Source organism: Biomphalaria glabrata, chromosome 4, assembly GCF_947242115.1.
Source record: "Biomphalaria glabrata chromosome 4, xgBioGlab47.1, whole genome shotgun sequence".
NCBI lineage: Eukaryota > Metazoa > Mollusca > Gastropoda > Planorbidae > Biomphalaria > Biomphalaria glabrata.
In genome coordinates, this window is record NC_074714.1 from 35,704,144 (window position 1) to 35,730,004 (window position 25,861).

Sequence of the window (25,861 nt, forward strand, 5' to 3'; positions counted from 1 at the left end):
GCCTACTGTAGAAAGTTTTTTTGTTTTTTTTAAGTGACAAAATTAAGACATAAAATTAATAAAAAATAAAAATTAGATCTATAGATCTAATTAGATCTACAATCTAGATCTAAATATCGAACGAAAAAAAACAAATCTATATATTATTCTAGATCTAAATCTTGATCTCATTGTAGATTAATGTAGATCTAGTAATTTGATAACTAGACTCTCTACCTACCATAGTCGCATAGTTTGGCATAGACATTGACTATATAAATAATATAAATATAGATGTACATAGATTAGATTCTAAGGCTAAGTTAAACTGGGCAAAGACCAGCAACGTCAGAGTCTGGAGTCTTTAGTCACTTACTCTATTATCGAAGACAAGCCTTATTAAAGTTATTATTATAAATTATAGATCTAGAGATTCTAGATCTATCTAGAATAGTCTAATCAAGTCTAATGGTGTGCTAGAGCTCGAAGTAACTAGACTAGATATAATCTAGTGACTAGTGAAAAAAAAATGATATTTTTTAATATTAATAATTTTGATCTATTATTAATATTTCTTATATTTGGAGACCAATTTGTTTGTTCTAATTGCTGTGAACCCGAAACACTCACACGTAATGGTGAATGCGGCTATAGTCCAGATAATAATGAGATTAAGGATTGTGGTTGTAAAGTGAACAGAGAATGTTTATCGGACATTCATAAAAATGCACACAAACCCTCAACAGATCTACACAGAAATGACCTGGAATTACATCTAGAACAGGACAAACTTTTGGAAAGTGAAAAAGTGAAAAGCGAGATTCAAAGATTAAATCACATGGTCTATATTCCTGGTGGAACTTTTACAATGGGTTCAAACAAACCAGTGTTTGTTGCTGATGGAGAAATGCCAGCAAGGCAGATATCACTGAACTCATTTTATTTAGATAAATATGAAGTTAGCAATGCAGAATTTGACAAATTTGTGAAAGACCAGAATTATGTAACAGAAGTAAATTATATATTCATTTATAATACATCTTTATATAGATTAAAGCAGGTTTCTCGAACATTTGTGATTTGTAAGCTTTATTAAACATCCTCTGTATTATTATTAAAATGTCTTTATTTGAACGGTTACTGTGGAAAACTGCTACATTGGTGTTGCACATAACTTTACAAGCACCATTTTTTTTTACACTTCCAACACATATGTTTCTTCCTTTTTTCACTGAAAAAAATAGTTTTACCTGGAAAGTTCACTAGGATATAAATTATTTTATCTCCTTGGTCTGCACTTAAGGAGATTTTTATGCCCAGTGATGCATCAGCTAAAAGAAAAACCAGTACATTATATAAGACTTCTTAACTCTTTCAGGTTGTATTTTGATTAGAAAAAAAAAAGAGTTTTCCTGGACAAATGAAAATTTGCAGGGGAGTAGTGTTACTAAAACTAATCTAACTTTTTTAATATCTTATATAACCTAATATATTTGATTTTATTTTAAAGGAAAATGAATTGCCTATAAAAGTGTAATAAATAAATTATTTAAGAAAATATTTCTTTTAATAAGTTTAAACTGAGTATGGAAAAACAAAATATACAAAAATATTAAAAAAATGATATACCGGTACTGAAAGATTTAATCTTCTACATTTCATCCATAAATATTGAAAAATTACAAACCTACACACTATTTTGCTCTTTAAATTCAATAAAAAAAAATAAATGTTTTACTTAAATTTTTTGGGTCCCATGAAAAATAAATAAATAAAAAGTGTAACATTATAACGATAGGAAAACAAATATTGTATTCCAAGATACTCGGTGAGAGTAACGTCCCACTGAAAGTATTAATAGACTGGGAAACAGAAATTTCACAGCCTTACTGTTTTGCTGCCAAAATATGTAAATATACTGGGGAATCCGAGAGCAAAAAAGCTTAAATGTAATACAGATAATTACACATAACATCAGATTTTAAAGAGGAGCGTTTATATTGATCAGTAGTAAGAGTTAAGTTTCCACAATTTTATTTTATTTTCTACTTATCCCTTTTTCCATTTTACTTTTTTTTTTCATTTTTAAAGTGACTATTTAAAAAATACCACAGAAGCAATACACTAAAGGTCTTGGTGTGATACAGTACATGCACTGAGCTTAATAGAAGAATGTAGAGGTGCTATGTATGGTCTCAAAGGATTGTCATAATTATAATTATTATGGCAATTGGAGGAATTTTTTTGTTTGTAATGTGACAGATAAAACTTGTACCTAACAGTCTTGGTGTTCATCAGTTAGATGCTGAGAAGGACATGTGGAGGATCAGAAAAGTGATGACTTGTGTTTTTGTGCTGGTGTAAAAAGAAAGATGAAATTTGAAAATTAAAACATTTTTTAGATATATTTTCTTTGAACTGTTTGATGAATCTTTTTGAAAAAGTTTTTGAGTAATCACTGGGATTGAAAATTGTTTGAATATTCTTAGGCTTGATGATAGCCACCATGAACCTTAGATTTAATTTTAACTTTGTTAATTGATAAATTACAACATAGCTATTTTTATCAACAAATGGATAAGGAATTTAAAGATGCTCTCAGATTTTTCATTAGCCAGACCATTACAGTTATAAAAATTCAAAAGTAAAAAATAGCACTAACTTGGCGTTGCGTGTTTGAGAGACCTGCTTTACTTTATATACAGTCACATTGTTCTACCAGCTATCATTTATGAAAAATTGCAGTCGTTTTTATACATTAGCATTCATTTTATTTTTCGATAAGACATAAGTTTATGCTGTATCTTTTCAGGCAGAAAAGTTTGGCAATTCATTTGTGATGGAAATGTATATTAGTGAGGAAACAAAGAAAAAAATAAAACAAATGGTAATGTACACCTTTTATTTTCCTTTTTAATCTTTTTTCAGAAGCTCTTGAAAGGGAAAAAAATGCTTTTGGTTTTATGCTGTCTGTCCAAAAACTAAAAGGGCTATTGTAAATCTGATTTCACTATCCTTGTAACATCTGGAGCCATAGCCTGTGTATGCTTTTCCTGAACCTGGCAGATTAAAGGATTCTGTCTTTCTTTGTTTTTGTGAGGCCAAATGATTGACAATAATACTTAAGTTTGATTTGTAGCTAGCATTTGAAGAGCAGTTACGATCAAATAAAAGATCTCTGACTTGCTAATTTTATCTTTGATTTGTCTTTGAGATACCTGGGGTTGAAATTGCCACTACTTGTTCAAAACATTTTACTCCATCAACATCATTTTCCCTCTATGCGTTCAACAAAGCAGATTATATATGACTTAATCCTGTGGGTGCCAAGATATTATCCTGGTTCTAACTATTGTGGATTATTACACCATGGTCTCTGGTTCAAATTGAAGTATTCTCCTGATTTCCTACTAAGCTGTCTGGTATGCATTGTAGACTTTTGTCATCATCTTCCCCAGTTGTAACTCTTATTGTCATCATCCCCTGCTGTCCTACAAGAGTTTTGGCTTTGGATATAGTAATCTTTTTTTTTCTGAAGGAATGTCCAAAGCATATGAAATAAAGTATATCCTGTATGATTTAGGCAATAATACTGTAATATTCTTCATTCTGAAAAGAACATTTTTAAGTTATATGACAAAAGAAATGGTGCTATGCTAGTGTTGTGGATATCATTTATTTTATTTACTTAAGCAAGGTGCATATGTGATATTAATAACTAGTCGACCGTAGCATGCGCCGCTATTTTGTAGGGCCGGCCTTTGGCGCGATAATTAAAAACGGGATTATGCCTTAGCCGTAATTGTGTAATCTGGTGAAAGAAACTTTTTGCCCCTCAAACTAATGAAGAGTTACTTGAGGTCAACAATTCTCAAAAATAGATTGAAACATTTGGTAATTCTTGCTATTTAGCATGATCTATGTAGAAACAGAATTATTATGATATACTGTATGACTTTACTACATGCAAGGCTCGTAAAGTAATTCTGTATGTAGTAAAGATTGAATAAAATGCATAGACAAATTTATTTTCTAATTCAAACTCTTAAATTTCATTTATTATCCGCTTCCCTACCCAAACTTGGACCCGCAAAATCCATTTCGCATAGGGCCCCACAATTGTTAAGTACCGTTCTGCTATTTAGTGACCTGTAAATATACATAGTGGATTACTTGTTCTCTTTCCATGACTTCTTGGTCACAATGGTTAAGTCCGGCACTGATATTTTGTGTTTGTAAAATGTTTCGAATGTTCCTTCAGAGTTGAAGATATTTTACTTCCTAGTCCAAACCTCTTGCAGGATGAAGGGGGATGGGAGCAGGCAGGGTTTGACAGTCTAGCACGCAAACCTTACGACCAGGCAGCCATCCATAAGTGTGACTACCACTTGTTCTCCCCCCTCTTGTTTTTTTGTGGGGTGACTATCCGCAGAAATAAGAAAGTGATCTTTCCTTTACTTCTAGCTCGTCCAAACTGTTGAGCAAAGAAGAGAATTATATATATATATATAGATTATTAATTAATTAATAAAGCCAGTGGATATAAATTTGAAAATGAAATGTTTAAACCTGTTGGACATGCAGGTTGCAGCAGCTCCTTGGTGGCTTCCTGTTGAGGGGGCTGATTGGCAACACCCAGAAGGACCTGATTCTAATATAACAAACAGGTTAGTATGTAACAACACATTTTTTAAATTTATTATGCACTTGCTAACTTTGTTAACTTAGAAAAGATGTACTTTTCCTTACCTCAATGATTATCTATTTGAAAGTCTATCAGACTGCATTCAACAAACCTTTTAAAAAAATTTCCCATGAAAAGATAATGGATCAAAATATCATCAGGAAGTATTTAATCTACATTTAATTTCAAAAACAGAAAAAGTAGTAATGAAGCTGAAGCAAAAACACTTGGCAAGAAACCTTCTAAAGCAGTGTTTCCCAAATGTTTTCCTTAATGGAAAACTTGGTACATTCTGAGTATTTAGCAGAACACTTAACTTATTTTTAGAGAGATTAATGCCAGTTGATAAGAGGATTATCTAGATCTAGGAGTTACTATTTGACAATACGATCTAAGTATTTTATTATATTCAATGAAGAAACTTCTCTTCGTCTAAAACAATTACTTTAATTCAGAACTTGAAAAAGCTATTCACAAATAATTACAATGGTTAAATGTACTTGAATAAAATAGCTGATCTACACAATAATATAATTGAGTTCTAATACAATACTCTAGTACAAGTTTTCACTAACACGTTCCATACAAGACTTGCGCAATCTAGACCCTTCCCCGGGCTCTAGAGCGTAATCACGTGATCAACAACTCTTCACTGCAAGGCCAACCAATAAATGCAGCTCAATGTACAACAAATAACCAATCACATCCATTTCAACACATTACGTCTGCCGCGTGATGGATAATCCAGAGGTAGCTAAAACTCTGCTGACAGGCTAAATATAGACTATGTCTAAATATAGATACAGTGTACGTCACAATTATAATTATATTTTTGAACATATTAAATCAACACTAAACTCATTTTTCTTAATAGTTATTAAAAATGGTAACAAACTTTTATTGCAGTAATTATTAATAGTACAATAATATTGCCATGATAGAAACTGTCCTATTTTAAATTATAATTGGTAGCCTAGGCTATATGTAGTACAGTGAATATAAAATAAAATGACAATACATAAATATATCTACCTTATTGCTCATTATAGCTTGGAATGGGTTGCCTTAAAAAGCCAAGAAAACATTCTTTATCTTAGGAAAGTATTTTGTATTATGAGATTTTATTACATTATTGTTGACATAATATTACCAGTCTGCATATATCATGTACATTTTGTATGAGACTTGTATATCTGTACAGAATGAATCATCCAGTCACCCATGTTTCCTGGAATGATGCTGTTGCCTTCTGCAAATGGGCAGGCAAAAGATTGCCAACAGAAGCAGAGTTTGAATATGCATGTAAAGGAGGAAAGTCAGATAGGTTATATCTGTTTATATATATATATATATATATATATATATATATATATATATATATATATATATATATTTGTTTTGAAAATTAACATAGTTTATATTTGATGATGTTTTTTTCTCTTTTCTTTTTTTATGGCTACTTTATTGTTTAATTTTGTCACCGGGTTATTCTGGATGGTTGTTGGGTAACATTGGGTTCATATTTTAGTATTACAGGATAAATGTATGTATGTGTAATGTAGGCATAATCAGGATGAATACTTCTACCTTTAGACATCTCTCATAAAATCTATATATATAATTCTCTTCTTCCCTCAACAGTTTAAACAAGAAGTAAAGGAAAGATCACTCTCTTATTTCTGCGGATAGTCCTTTTATCAAACACTGCCCGATCCCATCCCCCTTTGTCCAGCGGGAGGTTTGGACTAGGAACTAATCTAAGTAGTCTACTAAATAGCAAGGCCGGACTTAACCATTGTGGGGCCCTATGCGAAACGGATTTCACAGGGCCAAGTTTAGGTAGGTAAGCAGATAATCAGTGAAATTTAAGAGTTTGTATTAGAAAATAAATTCATCTATGCATTTTATTCATTCTTTACTACGTACAGAATTACTTTACGAGCCTTGCGTGTAGCAAAGTCATACAGTATATCATAATAATTTGTTTCCTATATAGATCACGCTCAATAGCAAGAATTACCAAATGTTAAAATCTATCTTTGAGAATTGTTGACCTCAAGTAATTCTTCATTAGTTTGAGGCGCGAGAAGCTTCTTTCACCAGATTACACAATTACGGCTGAGGCATGATGCCGCGCGTAAGATTAGCATTTTCCATATTGAATGACACCCCAAAATGACAATTTTTGTGTATATATTTCCGTATATTTTAAGGACTTTTTCGTATATTTTGCGATATCTGGATATTTCCAGGAACTGCTGGTAAATCGACAGGAGGGCGCAGGAAATGTGTTTTAAGTTTAAAAATTGTTTAATTTAATAATTTATACACCTTGAATTAGCGCAGGTCCTATGAAAGTGCGGATCCTTTGAATTGGGGGCCCACTGCGGTCGCATAGGTTGCAGTGGACTAAGACCGGCTATGCAAAATAGCGGCGTATGCTACGCCGCCGGTCGACTAGTGAGGAAATAACTCATGATATAGCAGACACAAATAACACGTTTAATATATATATATATATATATTATCTTGCATCATCACATAGAAATGAAATGCACAATATCTAATTATAATCAGTGACAATCCTTTATAGAAATACTTGACAAATATTTTAATAATTTAGTAACTGGTACAAGTCTCAAGTAACTCAAAACTCTATAGTGGCTGCTTACAATAACTGGTGGCCTCTACTAACTGCTTGTGTATAATGACTACTCCTTACTGACTGCTCTTACTGATTGCTATCAAGTAACTGCATAGCTCAAGGTTAAAAGTGTTCACCTTCAGAAACATGAGTTGTGAATTACACTCTTAATATCATAATAGAATATCCTACTGTATGATCCCAACTTTGAGATGGTGACAAATGTTTTCCTAGTAACTTTTTTTTTAAACAGTAATTTCTTTTAGTATTTGTTAACCAATTTTTTAAAAATATAGTTGTACAATAGCATTATCAATAAGAACAAGACCTTTTGATCTGAAAGTTACGATAGGACTTACTTTATTTTACCATCCTATGGCCACAGATACTTTAAGTTTTCTTTTGACTATTAAAATATGTGACTTTTTACCTATTACTTATTTTTATAAAAGTCTCTAACCTTTCTCATGGCCATAACAAAAGTACATGGCTTAGCTATGAAACAGAACAAAAAAAAATTATGTTTCTGTTTAAAAATATAAACATTAAACATTGGAATTTACTTACATTTTGATTTTATGTGTCAGACTTTGAAATATAGCACAACAAGTTTTATAATCTAAAAACTGAGGCCAAAGGCAAACATGAAAATTAAAATAAAATTAATTTATTGCTTTTATATAGCGCTACTTTTATGCATAGGGGGCGCAGTGGCTGAGTGGTTAAGCGTTTGGCTTCCGAACCTGGGATCCTGGGTTCAAATCTCGGTGAAGAATGTGATTTTGAATTTCTGGATTTTTAGGGCGCCCCTGAGTCCACCCAACTCTAATGGGTACCTGACTTAAGTTGAGGAAAGTAAAGGAGGTTGGTCATTATGCTGGCCACCTGACACCCTGTTTGTTAATGTGGCCCACAGAAACAGATGACCTTAACATCATCTGCCCTATAGATTGCAAGGTCTGAAAGGGGAACTTTACTTACCGTACTTTTACGCTTATTGCATGCTCAGAGTGCTATGGTGCAATCTCATTTGTGGTCAGTGAGGGGATTGGATATCTATCTGGGAGAAGGTTTTTCCGTGCCGCCTTTAGGTGCTGAGTAAACACAACTCTGCTTGAGTTGGGTGTTGAACCTCGAGCCCCCTTCATAGGTAGCCAAACCAAGCCAAGTTCAAGTGTACTTAGCCTCATTTTTAAACTGGTCCATGTATAGACCATTGTTTTCTAAGTAGATAAATAAAGTACTAGTACCTATGAATGCTTCGTTCTTTTTTCTGATAAAAATATGTAAAGTATATTATTTAGTTTCGTAATGCATATTTAAATTTTATATTCAAGACGACTGTGATAGTATCAGTCACTATAACTGAACACATTTTTTTAAGAAGTCACAATTGCAAAGCACTTTAAAAATGTGAAACATAGCATAGATAAATCATTCATGTTAAATTTAGGTTGTTAACATCTTATTTAACTGTAATTGTTGTAACGCTACCCTGATTTTCACTACAAGGTTTTATTTTTCACTCTTCTGTATTTCATTTTGTTATTTTATTATAGGTTATTAGATATTATAATTTGTATTAAACTGTAAAAAAAGCAAAAACATCAACAATTAAATAACAAACCAAAAGAAAGAAATATGTTAACAAGTATACATATTTATATACATCAGATATTTACATAGTTATATACGGTACCTGAATGGTACACAAGATATTTATACTAGGCCATCACTTAGCCTAACAGCCACTGTAAGAATGAAGTGATAAATGGTTCGTTAGATCTAGATTGGCTTTCAGTATTGTTGAGGGAACAGATGTATGCCTAAACTAAAAACAAAATGTCAAAGAACTCCATTTTTTTTTTAGATGTCAAGAATTTACTGTCTAATTTATTAAATATAAATGTTTCTAAGCATTTAAATAAAAAACGGAAAAATGTTTACTTTGATATTACAACTTTTACGCAGAATTTAAATATGTCAATAACTCAAATTTGAAAAACCATCAGAGTTTCCCTTTAAACTTAAAGGGCAGGTTAAATAAATAACTTATGGTGTTCTATAATATTGACTTTCTTTAAAAAGGTAATAACTGGGTGAGCACCTCCCAATTATTTAAAATTCAATGCCAGGTATGAAATGACATTACCTCATCTATCTATAAACCAAAACATGTGTCTCATGCAGGTGATAGGTTATCATCATTACAAATAGCCCCAAGCCCAGACCTATGCAATTCTTCAGGAATGTGAAAAATGATTTCAGGCCTGTCAACTAATTAATAACAATGCTTAATATAAGCTTTGTTTTTTTTTTAAAGTATTTTAAAAAAATATTTTCTTGTTCGAAATTATTTCAGTTATCTTTTAGAGTACCGGTACTTAATTTATATTATTGTATTATAAATAAAATATAAATAAAAATTGCAAGTTTAAAAAATATACAATAATTTTTTTAAGAGTGTATTAAAAATGTTGATAACTTTTATTGTAGATAGAAGACAATTTATTTATTTACTCATCCATTTATTTTGAAAGTTTTTTTTCATTGTCAGATTATTTCCATGGGGAAATAGTTTAAACCCAAAAGGAGAGAACTGGATGAACATTTGGCAAGGAAATTTCCCAACTTTTAACTCTGGAGAGGATGGCTATGTGGGAACTTGTCCTGTAATGAACTGTACTTATTTGTATTATTTGAGCTTATATTTTTTATGTGAATATTATTTTCTTTACACTGACTAACAGAATAAGATGTAAACTCACATAGTAAACATGTACAATGAAATTTTATTATTCATTTAGCTAGATCCATCTACCTACATGTATTATGTCTTTTTTTGTATTAAAAAATTAAGGATATTTTTGTATGATAATGAAGTATTAAAATATTATCTCAATCTTTATCATTTATATCTCATCATTAAAATGTGCAGTGTTAAAAAATATTTGCAGCATTTTTTTTTAAAGATACCTTTGTTTTGCTTGTGACATCAGTTGTTGAACTGTTTACATTCTTGGGCTTTTGATTCTTTTTTTTTTTTTCTCGTCTCTTTTATTGGCTTTCTTTTTTTTATTAACATCAAAAATAAGCACATTTACATATTCAATTTTAAAAAACTAGGTTGAACTAGAACAATATCACATACCGTAAGTAAGATTCATAATTAAACTAACATATCATTAATTGAATGAAACATTCAAATAATATCAATAACAATGGTTATTCTACCTGTTGACTCTTTGCAACCTTGTTTTTTTTTTTATCTTCTTTCTCTTATCAGGCCAATATTTTCTCTCTCCCTTTCCTTTGGACATTTGGTCTTATTAAGTACATTGCTTTTTTTAAAAAAATATTTAATATTTATACAAACATAAAAGTGTAGATTTAAATTTTCCTTCTAAATGATTAAATAATAATGATTGTTCAGTTCTTTCTTCTTTAGCTTTTTTTGTTGTTTAATAAAAAGAAATAATGTTGGTTTTATTTCCAGGTAACAGCATTCCCAGAGCAAAATAAATTTGGTTTGAAAAATATTATAGGGAATGTCTGGGAATGGACAGAAGATTGGTGGGAGACCAAACACACTACAAAAGAGAAAAAAAATCCAGTAAGTTTTTTTTTTTTTTCAGTAGCTAACATCAAAGAAAAAAACATTTTCTTGAATTAAAAATGTATGCAAATATTTACATGCATTAGTTTAAGTTTAGCTTGGACTGACTTTTTTTTTCTAAATGTACACAATGAATAACATTTAGGCAGGGTTACACAAAGACATTATTGCTTACTTGATTTCCTTCCCCAGAAAGGCCCTGATCATGGAACAGATAAAGTTAAGAAAGGAGGATCCTATATGTGTCATAAGGTGAGATAATGAGTTTTTATGTCTCATGCTATTATATTTTAAAAGAAAAAAAAATATTTATAAGCATTTTTCAAAAGAAAAAAAAAGAATTTTCTTTAAAAAAAAATGTTAAGTTACTTTTACTCATTAGACTCCAATGAAATTTATTTTTTTTTTTAACCACTTTTTCCTTGCCTTTCCTTGGACTAACTTAACACATTTTCACTTGCAATGATGCACTGGAAGTCTCCATATTTGGATTTTTCTGAATCAATTCATTATACGTTTTTTAAGTATTAATAACTTTTTTTTTTTTTATAAAACAAGGAATGGCACTTGTTATTAACACCCATAAATAAATATGTATATGTTAAGGTACATATTTATTTATGTGTTTGACTGAATTGTGAAAGGTAATGTCTATTCTTTTGGAGAATGCAAAGCAAAGGTTATAAAGGGCTTGATGTAGATCTAAAACCAAACAATGATCAAAGTGTATATATCAAATGGCTGCCTGGTCTTGTGATCTGTGCTTTTGATTATCCTCCCCTGCCATCCTGTTTCTGCTAGGATCTAATAATCTTCAATTCTGAAGTGTAGGGGCTTATGTTCAACATATATTTCTAACTGACCCTTAAGGACAGATTCTAGATATAGAATAGACAAACCAATCAAATGACATGTTTTATCATGTTTAGTTTTGACCTAGATGTAAATCAAAATGCTACTTAGAAATCATATTTATAGACTTTAAAAAAGTGAACAATTGAATGTGAATTATAATAAAAATTTAGTTAATTTAATTTATTATTTAATTTAGATAATGAAAAAAAATAACCTAAAATATTTTTTTTTAAATTGATATTTTAATGAAGCCATTAGGCCTAGAGAGGGACAGAACTTGATGCCCTAATTTAGTATAAGTATTTTAAAACAGGCTGTATAGGTGTTTATTTGAGAGATATGGTTGTAAGTGCAGAGTTCTTTCTCTAAGATAAGCTTAAGGATTTTTTATATTTTGCTTGTTCTCCTGTACATTTCAGTATTACAATCAGGTGAGTGTAAAGAACTTCTTGGGTTTTAGTTCTATATTCTATATAGCTCGTGTAGGGGTATAATTCAATCAGTGGGGTGTAAGCTAAGTGAATGAATAAGATGTTACCTATAGTTATCATTTTATAGTAATCTAGTACGAACAATGTAGATACTACAAAGAAACACTGAGTAATAATATGTCATAGAATTTATTTACAAAACTATCAAATGCAATATAAATTATTCTCAATAATTAGTGTTAATATGTTTAAAATGCAACAAAACATAGAGCTAGGTAACATACATTTATATCAAAGTAATTAGAGAATGAAAGCTGAGACATTACCCCAATACAATACATGAGAATACATCCCCCTCAAAAAACAGTTCTGACCAAGACCAGCTGGTCGTGCAGTTTGCGCGCTGGACTGTCGTTCGGATTTATCGATGGTCGAGGGTTCAAATCCTGCCCGCTCCCATCCCCCGTCGTCCTGCGGGAGGTTTGGACTAGGAAGTAAACTATCTTCAACTCTGAAGGAACATCCGAAACATGTAAAACATTTTACAAACAAACAAACATCAGCACAGGAAACCTTATTAACCCCCTTGAAAACCCTGTGCTAAAACAGTTCACATCTCACAACAAATAACATAAACAGACACACACACAATCTCACATTTTACACTCCCCTACTCTTGACAGTGAGTTAATAGTAGGCAACAATATCTAATAAATACTTTTATTTCTAATTATTTTTTTTCAAACGCACCCTAGTTAATTGATTTAATTATTAAGTATATTAATTTATTTTAAGTCAATAATGTACTATAATTCTTTTCTTGACAGTCCTATTGTTATCGTTACCGCTGTGTAGCCAGAAGTCAGAATACACCTGACAGCTCTGCAGCAAACTTAGGATTTCGTTGTGCCAAGGACTTGCAGCAAGATTATTTACAAAAAGAGGAATTGTAACAGCTAAGAATAATTATTGTTGCTGAAAGTGTTATATTAATTTAATTCTATTACAATTTTTAAAAAATCAACCTATATAGGTTGTAGAATATGGAGATAATAATGTTTTTACATTTTGTTATTATATCATCATCATAGTGTTGTGGTAGTTCACATAATCAAATCCCTCCACTTTTATATGTAATTTCAAATGAATTATTTTTAATCTTTTTGTTATAATTTTATTCTTATCTAAAAAAACAACAACTGCATCTTAAACAAACAGAACAAAGTTGACTTTTATCAAAAAAATATAACCTCTAGTAAGAAAACTTAGTTAAAAAATGGATTTGATCCATCCTCTAGCATTTTTTAATTGCTTATTCTTTCCCAATAGCTAGTCAGAATATTATTTAACTTTATTACAATAATTATAATGCTGCTATCAAATTGATTGAAATATTTTCTTTAAAATGGTAGCTCATTGCATTAAGGATTAATATTTATGATTTGAATAAAATTAAACTTTGGGATGACTTATTAACATATCTTTTTTTTTCTGTTCAAATCTTTAAATTGTAATGATCTATGGTGCATTATATTAGGTTTTCTCAAAAACCTTTAATAAATACAACAATGATTTGACAATTTGCTTCAACATAAAATAAACTTAGTCCTGTCTCTTTATCACTGAATTCATCTAACTTTTATCAGCTGTTCGCCCTCTTTTATACACTTATCTGCATCTATAAAACTTAAGGTTACATCAGAATTTCTCATCCAATACAAATACACGCACTCCATAGCATGGAGAAAAATAGGACCCATAAGACTGTTGATGAAAGTTAGTAGTTCCTAGTGTGTCATATCGATATATGAAATGTTCCTATGGCATTTTGTTAACCCAAAAGTCACTATATTAACAATTACTGTTATAATAAATCACTAGTGACTTATTCATTTATGAACAAAAAAAAGTAAACAAGCAAAATTATTTTTTTAAATATTTTTTTTTAAAAACAAAAAACAAAGCTTATTTATGGGGAAGAACAAAATAATCAGTTACCAATAATTGATTGACTAATGGGTTAATTGCTTAATATTTTGTTAGGTACAATAAATAATTGTTTAAAGTTTTAACTTAATCCAAGAATGGTTATGGGAGAAATAACATGTACAATTATTTAAGGGGACAAACCCAGCATATTTAACCATATTTGTGAATACTGAAGCATTAATTTCTCTTGTTGGTACCAAACAAAATATAACCAGTATTTAATTGACTAATTGATTAATTTTTTTAATTGATTCATTTATTGTCTATGCCAATGAATAATTGTACAAAGTTTCAACTTGATTTGAGAACTGGTGTGGGAAAAGAATGTGTTCAAACTTGAGCAGACAGACAGTGAGTTGATGTACGCTTTGTAAGAAGAAAGTGCTGTTGTAATTAAAATTTAACCTTAGGTTTGTGGTGCTAAAAATTTCAAAATCTTCCTTATTTACCTGCATTGCATGCCAAACACCCATAGAGGCTTCCTAAGAATGGTAGTAAAGAAAGTTTCTTCCAGATACCCCTACCATACTTGTAGATAAAAGAGAGTGGACCAGATGAAAATGAGCATATATATACTTTTTTATTATTATTATAACACTTAAAATGTTTCTCTTGTGTAATTTTATAGTCTTTCAAAGTATTGTAATAATTAAAACAATATTTTTATGTAAGCAATATATGATTTTATACCTCCATTTTTAAATTACAAGTATTAATGTAAATGTTCATTTTATTTATATGTATGCCACATTGTGTCTTCATACCTATGCTTAGTGGCTAATTCCATTTATACAATCTTCAAAGATTTTAAAATAGGTTTTTAATGATTAATGACAATAAATAAAACCTTTTTTTTCAAAAACATAATAGATTTTTTTTTTCATTTGTGACTGTGTAATAAAAAAATAGGTTATTTAAAAACCTAGACATTAAATTAAATTTATAATTATCGCTAACAATTAAGGAAAAAAAAATTAGATCAGATCTTTATCATATGGCATAAAGCCTTTACATAAGTTACTACCACAGTAACAAGGTTTACGTTTCACTTGTCTAATGTCAACTTTTGAATCAGTAATTTCAAACAAATGAGGCAATACTTTAGTGCTTTCTATACAAGACTTAGAAGGTAAAGAGACTCTAGAAGCTCCACTGTAGTTGAAAGTTAGCTCCTCCCCTGCAATAATGTCTTTACTAGCAAACAAGGCAAGTCTGGGGACAGAATGATTGTTTCTGACAGGTACCATAACAAGATTAGGATCACAAGAGTGGTTGATAAATCTGCCAATATTGCCCACTTTCTGAGGGTCAACATATGTAAGCAACACTTGTTCTTTCCAATATTCTCTTACAACTATCAAGTAATTGTCTTTATTTGAGCTCTCAGTTGCAGCCATTCTGTGTTTAGCTTCCTCTCCATTAATTACTTCTCCTGCATACTCACACACAAAGTGTAGAACTGCAATGTTTTCTAATGTCCGCAAGCCATAGCCTTTACTTTCAGTTTTAAAAACTTCCAGCTTTTTCTTTATTCCTTTTTGGACAATTCTGTTGTTGCATAGTTGGCGGCAGCATGTACACATCATTCCACATTCTAATACTGGCTGGGATGATTCCTTAAGAACACTGGATTTTATTGTCTGATCTTCTGTGTATGCAGCTCCAAAATACTGAAGACAAACACATGAATCTAAACTGCAACTCTCCTCACAAGTACATCCTTCATACTGCTCTAAAAAGGCATCTATTATATCATCTGATCCTGGGATATTTGTTTTAGAATACTAAGAATAGGAAAAAGAAAACAAAATTTAATTTGTTAAAAAAAGTAAAAAAAAATTTGTAAAACTACTTTATTCAATTAAGCAAAATTTACTCTTAGAAGCCTTTGTTTAGAAGCTGTAATTATCTTTTGTGTTTAAAAATAACATGATTAATTAGTTTAGCCTTTTTTGATAGCTGTGCTTGATATAAGTAAAGTTCCCCTTTCAGACAGGTCTATAGGGCAGATGATGTAAAGATCATCTGTTTCTGTGGCCTACGGTTAACAAGGGTTTCATATGGCGAGCACAACAACCAACCGCCTTTACTTTTCCCTAACTAATATCAGGTATTCATTAGAACTGGTTGGACTCAGATCCAAAAATTAAAAATCCCAGTCTTCACCAGGATTTGAACCTGAGACCCCTGGTTCAGAAGCCAAGCGCTTTACCACTCAGCCACTGCACCCTAATTGTTATACATTTTCTTTCAAAATTATCACATTTTTATGGAACAAAAATAAAGTTACCTTAAAACTTTTGTCACAATTAATTGAACCAGTGATTAGCGTATCTTCACAGCTGAGAACAATTTCTGCTATATTCTTTTCATCCATCAATAAAAGAAAAATACAAATAAACTGGGAAAAAAAAACATATATGTCTCAGAAGGCAATATATATATTCACAGATTTAGATCTTAAATTTTATTCTCCTCTAGATTTAAATAATTGTCAGAGTGAATGTGAGGGATTATCCTTAGCTTAATGAGATTATAAAATGTGTTTTTACAAAGACCAAGAAACATCTTGCATGTGTGTGTGTTTAGAAAAGTTCTTCAGTTTGAAATGATAATGCATAGCACAATTTTAGAACAGCTATGAGAAGGCTACAAGTGATGGGCCTAAGAAGTGCTTGTGCATACTCTATCAACCATAGCGCAGCACTGGTATCAGGTATCTGCTTGTATAATTATATAGATCTATAAGCCTGTAAGTATACAAGGGTTACATCAGTCCAAAGTTACTCTATTTTTTGGTTAACACATCTCCCATGTACTATATAAAGCCTTGTTTTGACTTAAGTGAATTTTTCATTGTAAACGTAAACTTCCTGTGTGGGAACTAATTGGTGTTCACATCAAAAGAACACGTTATGGCATGGCTGTGAGGAAGATGTACCGTGTCCAAGACACATTGTACACCATTTTGGCTTGTCATTCACACTCTCACATGTTTTCTAATTGAGATAGCCCTTTGCCCATCATTATCTGCCTCTCCAGAGTCACTTGTTCCAATATCTTCAGCAATGTCAGCATCTTCTGCACCTTCCTCCTCCAAATAAGCCTGTTAAATTCTCTTTTTTCTTTTCTTACTATTTCATTTAATTATTAAGCATGTTTTATCTTTCCTTAATGTGTTTTTCAATAATTATGCAGGATGACTATAGTCTATAGTTATAAGTTATAGTTCTATTTGGACTCTCTAGAAAGTCTACATCTAGTAATATGAATACTATAGACTATAGTATAGTTATACAGTAAAAGTAGTAATTACTAGTATAGTATTCCTATTACTAGTTAATTAGTTAGATTACTAAAATATCTAGACTTTCTAGAGAGTCCAAATAGAACTATATATTAAGTTTATTAAGTATAAAAGATATTACATTTGTGACAGACCTCGTGTATGACGTGTGTGATTGGCTTGGTTAATGTCCAGGGAATGATTATTTTTAACTGCCACACACTGGTCCATCAGAGATAAATCGGGAGCAGACACGCAACGAGACAAACAATGGAGAAAGATACAAATAATGTAAGAATAAAGAATATTTATTTACATTAATATACAAATTAGAGTAAAATAGGGGAGGGGGTTTGCATCTATCTCGTTAGCAATATTGTATCATTATACTAAGCACTTAATTAGAGAGTATGTCACTTTCGTCCTCTGCACTTAGCTGGTAGTCCTACTGATGTCGCAGCTGGCTGTGATCCTGGCATGAGGTTTTGCAGCGGGAGGTGGCGCTGTAGCGAGTAGAGGGTCGCCGTTGATACAGTTCTTGTGGAGTCTCAATCCAAAGTTCTGATATCTGTAGTGGGCACAGTAGGGCGGGTGGCTGGCTACCGTGGGCACAAGGGTACTGGGGGCAGAGCTGATCTGCTGTAGGCAGCGTACTTAGCAGGATAAGTGAGTTGCGGAGATCTGGCGGAGCTATGACGTCTCGCACAGATACTGGGTCTATAGGGAAATAGTGCCTAATAGGTTGACAAGTGGACTGTCAAATAGGCAGGTGGAGCCAATAGCGCCAAGTAGTATAGCCAAATAGGCAGGTAGGCCAATAGGCAGGTAAATAGTAGAGCTTATTAGGGAATTGAGTAGGTTGATGAGTGGCTGTCAAACAATGCCGAATAAATAGGCAGACACCTGAGGGAGGCTGCGGATAAACAAGGACAAGTTAGGACATGTCTCTCATGCATCTTATCGATGCCCTCGACTGAGGTGCATTTGTCAGACTGGTAAAATTGCTTTTGAGTACAATGGGGAGATGATGACAAATGGGATTGGAAAAATAGATGGCTGATAATAGCAATATAAAATGTACATAGTAAGGGAGACAATAATCTCAATGAAACAACATAAGTTGGAAGAGAAAAGGGGGGGGGGAGAATGGACGGTGGTCAGCGACCATGACGGTTTGTTTACATATGGCCGTCGACCAAGAGCAATGGAGTACGCTTGAATGGAGAGAGTGTCCGTTCAAGGAGGCGCAACTCTCGTTAGAGTAAAATGAGTAAAGGGGGAGATAATTCATATATCTTCTCTAAGCGCAGTATTAGTGCGCTAGTAAAATTATCAAGGCGGTCAGCTGAGATAAAGGTAATAAAATATGATGTACAAATATATACATGGTTGCATCAATGATCAATTGAGCAACGTAGCATTAATTAATAGATTAATGCAATACATAAATATATATATACATATGCCATGTTTATGTTTTCTACTTACGACAGTGAGAAATACACAATGCACTAATTAAATATAAATGAATTAATAAAATCCACATGATAATATCCAGTGAGAAATATGCACAAAGTAATTAAGTGGAACTGTGATTAAGTTCGGCTTACCACCAGGTATTCCTCTAAGAGTAAGAATGAATTGTTAATCCAGATTCATCTGGTCAGCGAGAATGAGAAATAGAGAGTATAGAGGAAATGCGATAGGCTAAGGATTATCTCTCACATGGGTAAAGCCCGACGAAAGTCACACCTTGGAAGGGTCAAGAGGCGTGGTGACACGAATAATCTCTCTGATCAAAAGAGAGATGTGGGTGGGATGGAAGAAGGAGCGAAGTATATTCAAGCCCAGATTGTGTTGACGGTGAAAGTCAGACAAAGACTAGGACATTGTCTAAGTGACTATTGGGCATCCATGGAAAAATGTACAGCTGGATCAGGGCATTCTTAAAAAACAGAACCATCCAAACCCGATTCGATGGTGCCATCTCTAGTAAAAAAAAGTTTGGAAGAAGGACTACCACAAGGTTCAGCCCTTAGCTGCACTCTCTTTCTAATCTTCATGAATGACCTCCCGGACCTCATTTCGGTCAATAAGGCACTTTATGCAGACGACCTTTTAATTTGGACTACAGAGAAATAAATATCCAGTGCTGACTAGATCCAAACTAAATAGAGCCCTCACAACTATCTCCACATATTCAAAATTATGGAAAATGGAAATAAACAAAGAAAAGTGAGTTTATTCAATCTTTAGCCACAGCAACAAAACAGCAAAAAGAAACTACATCCTAAAAATAGACTCACAGCCAATAAATAAAAAAGAAAATCCAACATATCTTGGTGTAAAACTAGACCAAAGACTGTCTCTAAAACACTTAATGGCAGATTTAAAAGAATAAGCATCACAAAGATTAAACATAATAAAACACCTAGCAGGAACATCCTGTGAAGCTGAAAAGAAAACCTTAGGACAGTTATACACTGGATACGTCAGATCTGTAATGGATAACTGTCTCTCCATACAAGTAGCTGCCAACAAAACCTATCAATCATCATTAGATACAATCCAAAACCAAGCCTTGCGGCTAATTAGTGGAGGTATGAGAACTACTCTCACAGCAGCCTGTGAAATAGACTCCAATATTGAACCTCTTAAGTTAAGGTGCAACAAAGCAGCATTAGAAGCTATTGAGAGATACAGAAGGTTGGAGGACGATCATCCAAATAAATTACTAACACAGAGAAATAGGAAAAACAACCAGAAAAAGCAAAGGACTCTGATCCAACTTACTGACGAACTAACCCTAAAACACCACCTACCCAATAACAGAGAAAAAATTACCAGATTTTCAAACATTACACCCGGACTAAACTACAAACAACCAACCATCAAAACACATTTACTAAATAACACCTTAACAAAAGAATCAAATCCACTGGAGCTCAAAGTAGGCACGCTTGAAACAATTGAAAGCTATCAAAAAACAGCTATCCATATTTATACAGACGGATCGGCTTTCAAAGCCACCATCAATGCTGGTCTTGGTGCCTTCCTGGTCTTCCCTAAAAATAAACACTTTGAGATAAGTGCACCCTGTGGCGATTACTGCTCAAACTTCCAAGCCGAAATTGAGGCAATTACCATAGCACTACAGACAGTGGAAAACAAATTATATGAAGGAGTGCAACCACCATCAGATGTTGTCTTTACAGACTCCCAATCTACTCTGCAAGCATTTAACAGCAACACCTCAAACAGCCCAAGAGAGTTGACAACACTCATTATGATAATCCATCAGATGATATCAAAATTAATGGATCCCTGGACACATTGGCATCATGGGAAATGAAAAGGCAGATAAGCTATCAAAGGCAGGTTCATCTATGGAACAACCAGATAGACCTGTTAACTACCTCACCCTAAGGTCAATGTTAGTCAACAATCACAAAGAGGAGTGGCTCAACCAATGGGCATCAGGAAACACAGGCAGAGCCATGTACAAAGAAATGACTACGCCTAACAAACTGGACAGTATTAACTTCCTCCCCCGCAAAGAACAATCTACAATTTTCCAACTAAGAACAGGACACACACCACTATTAAATTATCATCTGAACAAAATAAACTCCACACAACTCCCCCTTTGCAGACACTGCGCCCACCCCTTTGAAACCGTAAACCATATCCTCTTTGAATGCCCCTCCCTAATCCACCTTAGGCAGACCCTACTTCCACTACAGCCCAACATAACCAACACCCTGTATGGCAGTGCTGAACAACTGAAGAAAACAGCACACTTTTTTTCCTTGGCACAGTCTGCAAAAGAGCTCACAGCTCAGCAGCAATAAAGCTGGCTAGAAGAAGAAGAAGAATCTTTACCCTGGTCAAGGGTAGATAAGCGAGAGGTAGTGGCTTTGTTGTTGACAAGATGGTGGACTCAGTCTAGCGAGAAGAGGAAAAGGAGGATGAAATTGGGACTGAAAATGAGAAATAATTAAAATAAAATTTAAATAAAAAATAAATAATAGTAATTAATGCTGTGATAAAATTGAGTGACTCAGACAGATAGCTTTTGACTTGTAACATTTATCATTTACTTACATAGATGTGTATAGTCTATATATAAAAATATATAATTTATAATCTAGAATCTAGATCTAAAATCTAATAAATTTCTATTTGAAATTTTCTAATGATTAATTATGATCTAATAAATAATATAAATATTATATTTTAAATATTAACCAGATAAGACTGATAAGTCTTAGTTATTTAGCGCATTTAGGGGTTAGTCTTAGTGACTTTAGTTTTAGTCTTCTTCTTTGCCAAATAATTATTTAAATTAATAAATATATATATAGATCTAGATCTACATCTAGATTTATTTTAACTTTTCAGTCTAGAAATAGATCTAGAATTACTCAATTAGATCTAGATTATTTCTAGATTCTAAGATACTTAAGATACTTTAAGATAGTAATACTAGATCTAGATTAGTAGATCTAATACTACAATTATACAATAGTTGAATAGTTACAGTTAGTATGAGTTGAGTTAGTGTGAGTTACTCAGTCGTCTCAGTCACAACAGTTAGTCAAGTTAGTGAGTTACACTTACAGTTACAGTAGTTACAGTTAGTGTGAGTTAGTGAGTTACACTTACAGTAGTTAGACCATCTACTCACAAGATATATATTATATATAGATCTAGATCTATAATCTTCGGACACAAGACAAACCTTATTCCTTATTATTATTAGACTAGAGTACTCTTAGTCGTCTTAGAGTCTAGATCTATACTATCTAGATCTATATATAGTAGCTTCTTATATTTTGGACACCCCACATCAAATTCTCCTTCAATGAACGGGTCGCTTTTTTTGTTTGTTCTTCTTCATCGTTCTCATTGTTATGTTGGAGTGTTCTTATGACTAAACCAATACATGAGATGAACTGCGCAGTGGTTTCCAAATCAGGGAGCTCTCCATATAGTTTTCTTTCTATTGGGGTGTTTTGGGGCCAATGTCTTATACGGGCCTTTTTGTTTGTAATTCATTTGTTTTTAATTTTTATGTTTGGAGCAAAAATCAACGTTTCGGGACTGCGCATGTCCAATTTTAGATAAGTTCCGGTAATTTTGTTCCGTTTTTCCAAAGCAGATGGCAGTTTTTTAGATTCGCGGTAACCATGTATGTAAAGCTGTTGTTTTAACCTCCCCCGGCAATTCATACCCATATAAGGGATGAAGGCTATATTATGAGCCTGTTTGATCGTAGGCTGATGGGCATATCAAAATAAGCTTCCAAACATCTTTAGAAAGACATTCCAATCACATTTATACCGTTAGCTGTTAAATAAAATTTAATAAGGGGGTGTACAACGAATAATAATGAATTCAGCTCATTCTCCTTCATTGGACACAGCAAAATCGTAATAAGAAATATTATTGGGATTAATAAATCTATGATTTTTTCAATGAATAAGCTTGACCTAGATCAAGATGTCTATAATATATAATTTATGATTGAAAGAAAAAGTGCGGGCTGCTAATTTGAAGCCAGAGACCATGCCCACTGCAGGTGATCACTCCAGATGAGCTGGCAGTGAGGAGAAGTATACACTCAGCTTGTAGTGTCACAACCTATCCAACAGGCAGTGGAGGGAAGGGGGAGAGAGTCATGAAAAGAATTATAAGTATCTATGGGAGGGAGGGGGGTGTTAATGTGTCACAAAACGAACATCCAACTTATGAAAACAAGAAGAGGGTCCTTGGATGGCAATTAAAAGAAAGACAGAGGAAATACGTACATGTAGCCAATGTAGCATAGTTGAAAATATCTTATTTATTAAATTATAATAATTAATTTATCGATATATAATCTATATAGATTTATTTCTGTCTGTTTCTACACATAGATTACATAGGTATATAAATAATAAACTATAAACGATATATATATATATTTCTATATAGATCTATATTCTATAATATTATAGAGTTAGAGAGAGAGAGACAGAGAGAGAGTATATGAGGAAATAGACTATAAATACATATTGCAAAAGTGAATCTACTTCTTTTAATACAATCTAAAAAAAAATTAAGTAACACAGATATAATTTATTAGCAATTACATAGTGGTGTACAATGACGGTGCTCACTGTCCAATTGAGGAGAAAGCCCAAAAACTGCGTTCAATATAGGAGCATGAAGTGACCCACTTTATTTTAAAATAAAATCTTGACTATGCGTGGCAATACAAAGGAATACAGCTATTTTTATAGTCCTTTAGTTGCAGAATAAGAATCTGCTTTCAGGTTTTTTTTGTAAGTTAAACCGTCACCAAATAAAAAAATAAAATAAAAATTTGACCTAGTTCCAGTAAGTCGGTGTTCAGGTATAAGAATCTACTATAGTATTATTGAAAAATTACAGAACAAAAGATTTATAATCATATGGAAGAAAATAAAATCACTAGACTATTAGTCTTACTAGATCTATTCAATTTTTTAAAATAAATATAGAAAATATAGCTAAATCTAAATTTGAAATTAATAGTATTCTTAATAGAAATATCAAAAGATAGATCTATATTTAGATGTACAGATTTAGATTCAGATCTAAATCTATATTTTTAACAATGCAAGTGAATGAATTTTATATACAACCAAGATGGCGTAACCCATAAATAAAATTGATTAGATCGCAGCTAAAGATCTAGTTAAGACTCAGATAGATCTATATTATTCCAGTAGACTTCTGAGACTTTTAAAAATATAGATCTAGTCTAGATCAATAGTCTTTAAACTCTAATACAAAGGTGAGATATAGATCTAGATCTATATTTAATTAGAATTATCTAGAAATCTAGATTAGATCTAGATTATAGTAATTTTCAACTAAATTCTAAGATATCTAAATAGTAGAGTCAGAGTCACTAGAGTAAATTCACTAAATTGTCACTACTCTACGACTCTAGACTCTAGACCTACTCTACTGTAACTAGTCTAGTGTAACTGATCATGACTGATGATGTACAACATTTACCTTATCATCATGCCTTATGCCAATTATTGTGACTTATGGTTATCATGATTATAGATCTAACATTTTCATTATTATACTAAGTAATAATACTATTATTTAATTATTATAATTATAGACAAGAGTTCTAGATCTAATCATTTTTTGAATATTTAGAATTAGAATCTAAATTCCCCACATATAAAATTAAAAAATTATATTTATTATATTAACTAAATATATGAAATTATATTATTAAAAATAATAAAAAGGGAGGTGAAATAAAAAAATATATGTCATGTATCTTTGAATAAACAATTTTTCATTTGTAACAATCATTACAATGTAACAATGGTGTATAAATTATGACAGTGACAGTATCTGAGTATTGTGTACTGTATGTTTAACAGTTATAGTTAAAAAGATTTTTTTGTGTGTGTTTTGACCTAAGTTGACATGGAACAATTGAGAGGAGAGCTTGTTGCTGGCTAAGCCAGACGAGACTCACAGTGAGGTCAAAAGTTCAAAGTTGAAGATGAGTTTCGTAGATGATAGATTTACTTATTAAATAAGAAATTTAATAGTCATCATCATCAAACTCCATTAGAGTGAGGGATTGAGAGGCTCAAATCCTCTCTTGCAAAAGCCCTGGACAGAAACCCTGCTGTCTTGCGTAGTGCATAAATGTCGCCATACAGGTCGAGAATTTTGGGTTTCCCAGACCTGTCGAGACGGAGATCAGCAAGTCTGGGGCAGTCAAACAGAATATGAGGCACGGTTTCCTCTTCTTCCCCGCAGCGTTCTTTAGTGGTCTTGGTGTTCATTTTAGAAAGAATGGCAGTCAGTAATATTACTAATATTGGAAGGTGGTCACTACCAATATCGCCTAGTACTTGATAAGTTATGACAGATTCCAAATTAGCAGAGACTAAAGAAAGATCTGGTCGTGATAGTGAACCATTGCTAGCATGCAGAAGAGTAGGAGGAGAGTGTTTATTTTGCAAAAGAAAAAGGTTAGTAGAATTGCACAGGTCATGAACTTTTTTACCAGACTGATCAGTGTCATCATAGCCCCAGGAAGGTGAATGGGCATTTAGATCTCCAGCTATGATAGTGTCTACAGTTATTGTTTCTCTGACATCTAAAGCCAGTTCTTGTTTTGGTGGATTATAAACATTGATGCACTTAAAGCATCTTATTATTTTTCCAAATTTCTAATACCAAAGTGTCTGTCCTCCCCTGACTCAAGTCTGTGGACACTTTCTTGGCGACCAGAGCATTAGCCACCAATGTAACCAGGCCTCGGCAATCCCCACAGGAGCAGCGTAAAACAGAGTACCCGGGTATTGAGACA

The 25,861-nt window shown here is 32.4% G+C and overlaps 3 protein-coding genes across 13 annotated transcripts in view; 2 read left to right on the top strand and 1 right to left on the bottom strand.

Annotated features, from left to right (window-relative positions):
• Positions 1-13: 13 nt before the first annotated feature.
• Positions 14-15,060, top strand: LOC106052061 (formylglycine-generating enzyme-like). The gene is made up of 8 exons (XM_013207306.2): positions 14-991; positions 2,792-2,866; positions 4,564-4,646; positions 5,865-5,987; positions 9,865-9,979; positions 10,804-10,920; positions 11,116-11,175; positions 13,037-15,060. Exons 1-8 carry the CDS (start codon positions 509-511, stop codon positions 13,160-13,162), a joined length of 1,182 nt encoding a protein of 393 aa, XP_013062760.2. The 5' UTR covers positions 14-508; the 3' UTR covers positions 13,163-15,060.
• On the bottom strand, positions 12,383-25,036 carry LOC106052072 (histone-lysine N-methyltransferase SETMAR-like). 10 transcript variants are annotated; one of them, XM_056026943.1, is made up of 4 exons: positions 22,226-23,415; positions 17,627-17,706; positions 16,489-16,599; positions 12,383-15,982 (listed from the first exon to the last, which is right to left on the bottom strand). In XM_056026943.1, exons 3-4 carry the CDS (start codon positions 16,573-16,575, stop codon positions 15,173-15,175), a joined length of 897 nt encoding a protein of 298 aa, XP_055882918.1. In that variant the 5' UTR covers positions 16,576-16,599; positions 17,627-17,706; positions 22,226-23,415; the 3' UTR covers positions 12,383-15,172. The 10 variants fall into 10 exon arrangements, with proteins under 10 accessions (XP_055882918.1, XP_055882914.1, XP_055882912.1 ...); XM_056026939.1 differs by having other exon boundaries at positions 17,640-17,706; positions 22,226-23,414; XM_056026937.1 differs by having other exon boundaries at positions 17,640-18,397; positions 22,226-23,414.
• LOC106052308 (protein polybromo-1-like) overlaps positions 24,104-25,861 on the top strand; it is a 46,383-nt gene continuing 44,625 nt past the window's right edge. For both annotated transcript variants that reach the window (XM_056026920.1, XM_056026921.1), the window contains exon 1: positions 24,104-24,304. The gene's annotated coding sequence lies outside the window, so the exon portion shown is untranslated. The remainder of the gene's footprint in view (positions 24,305-25,861) is intronic.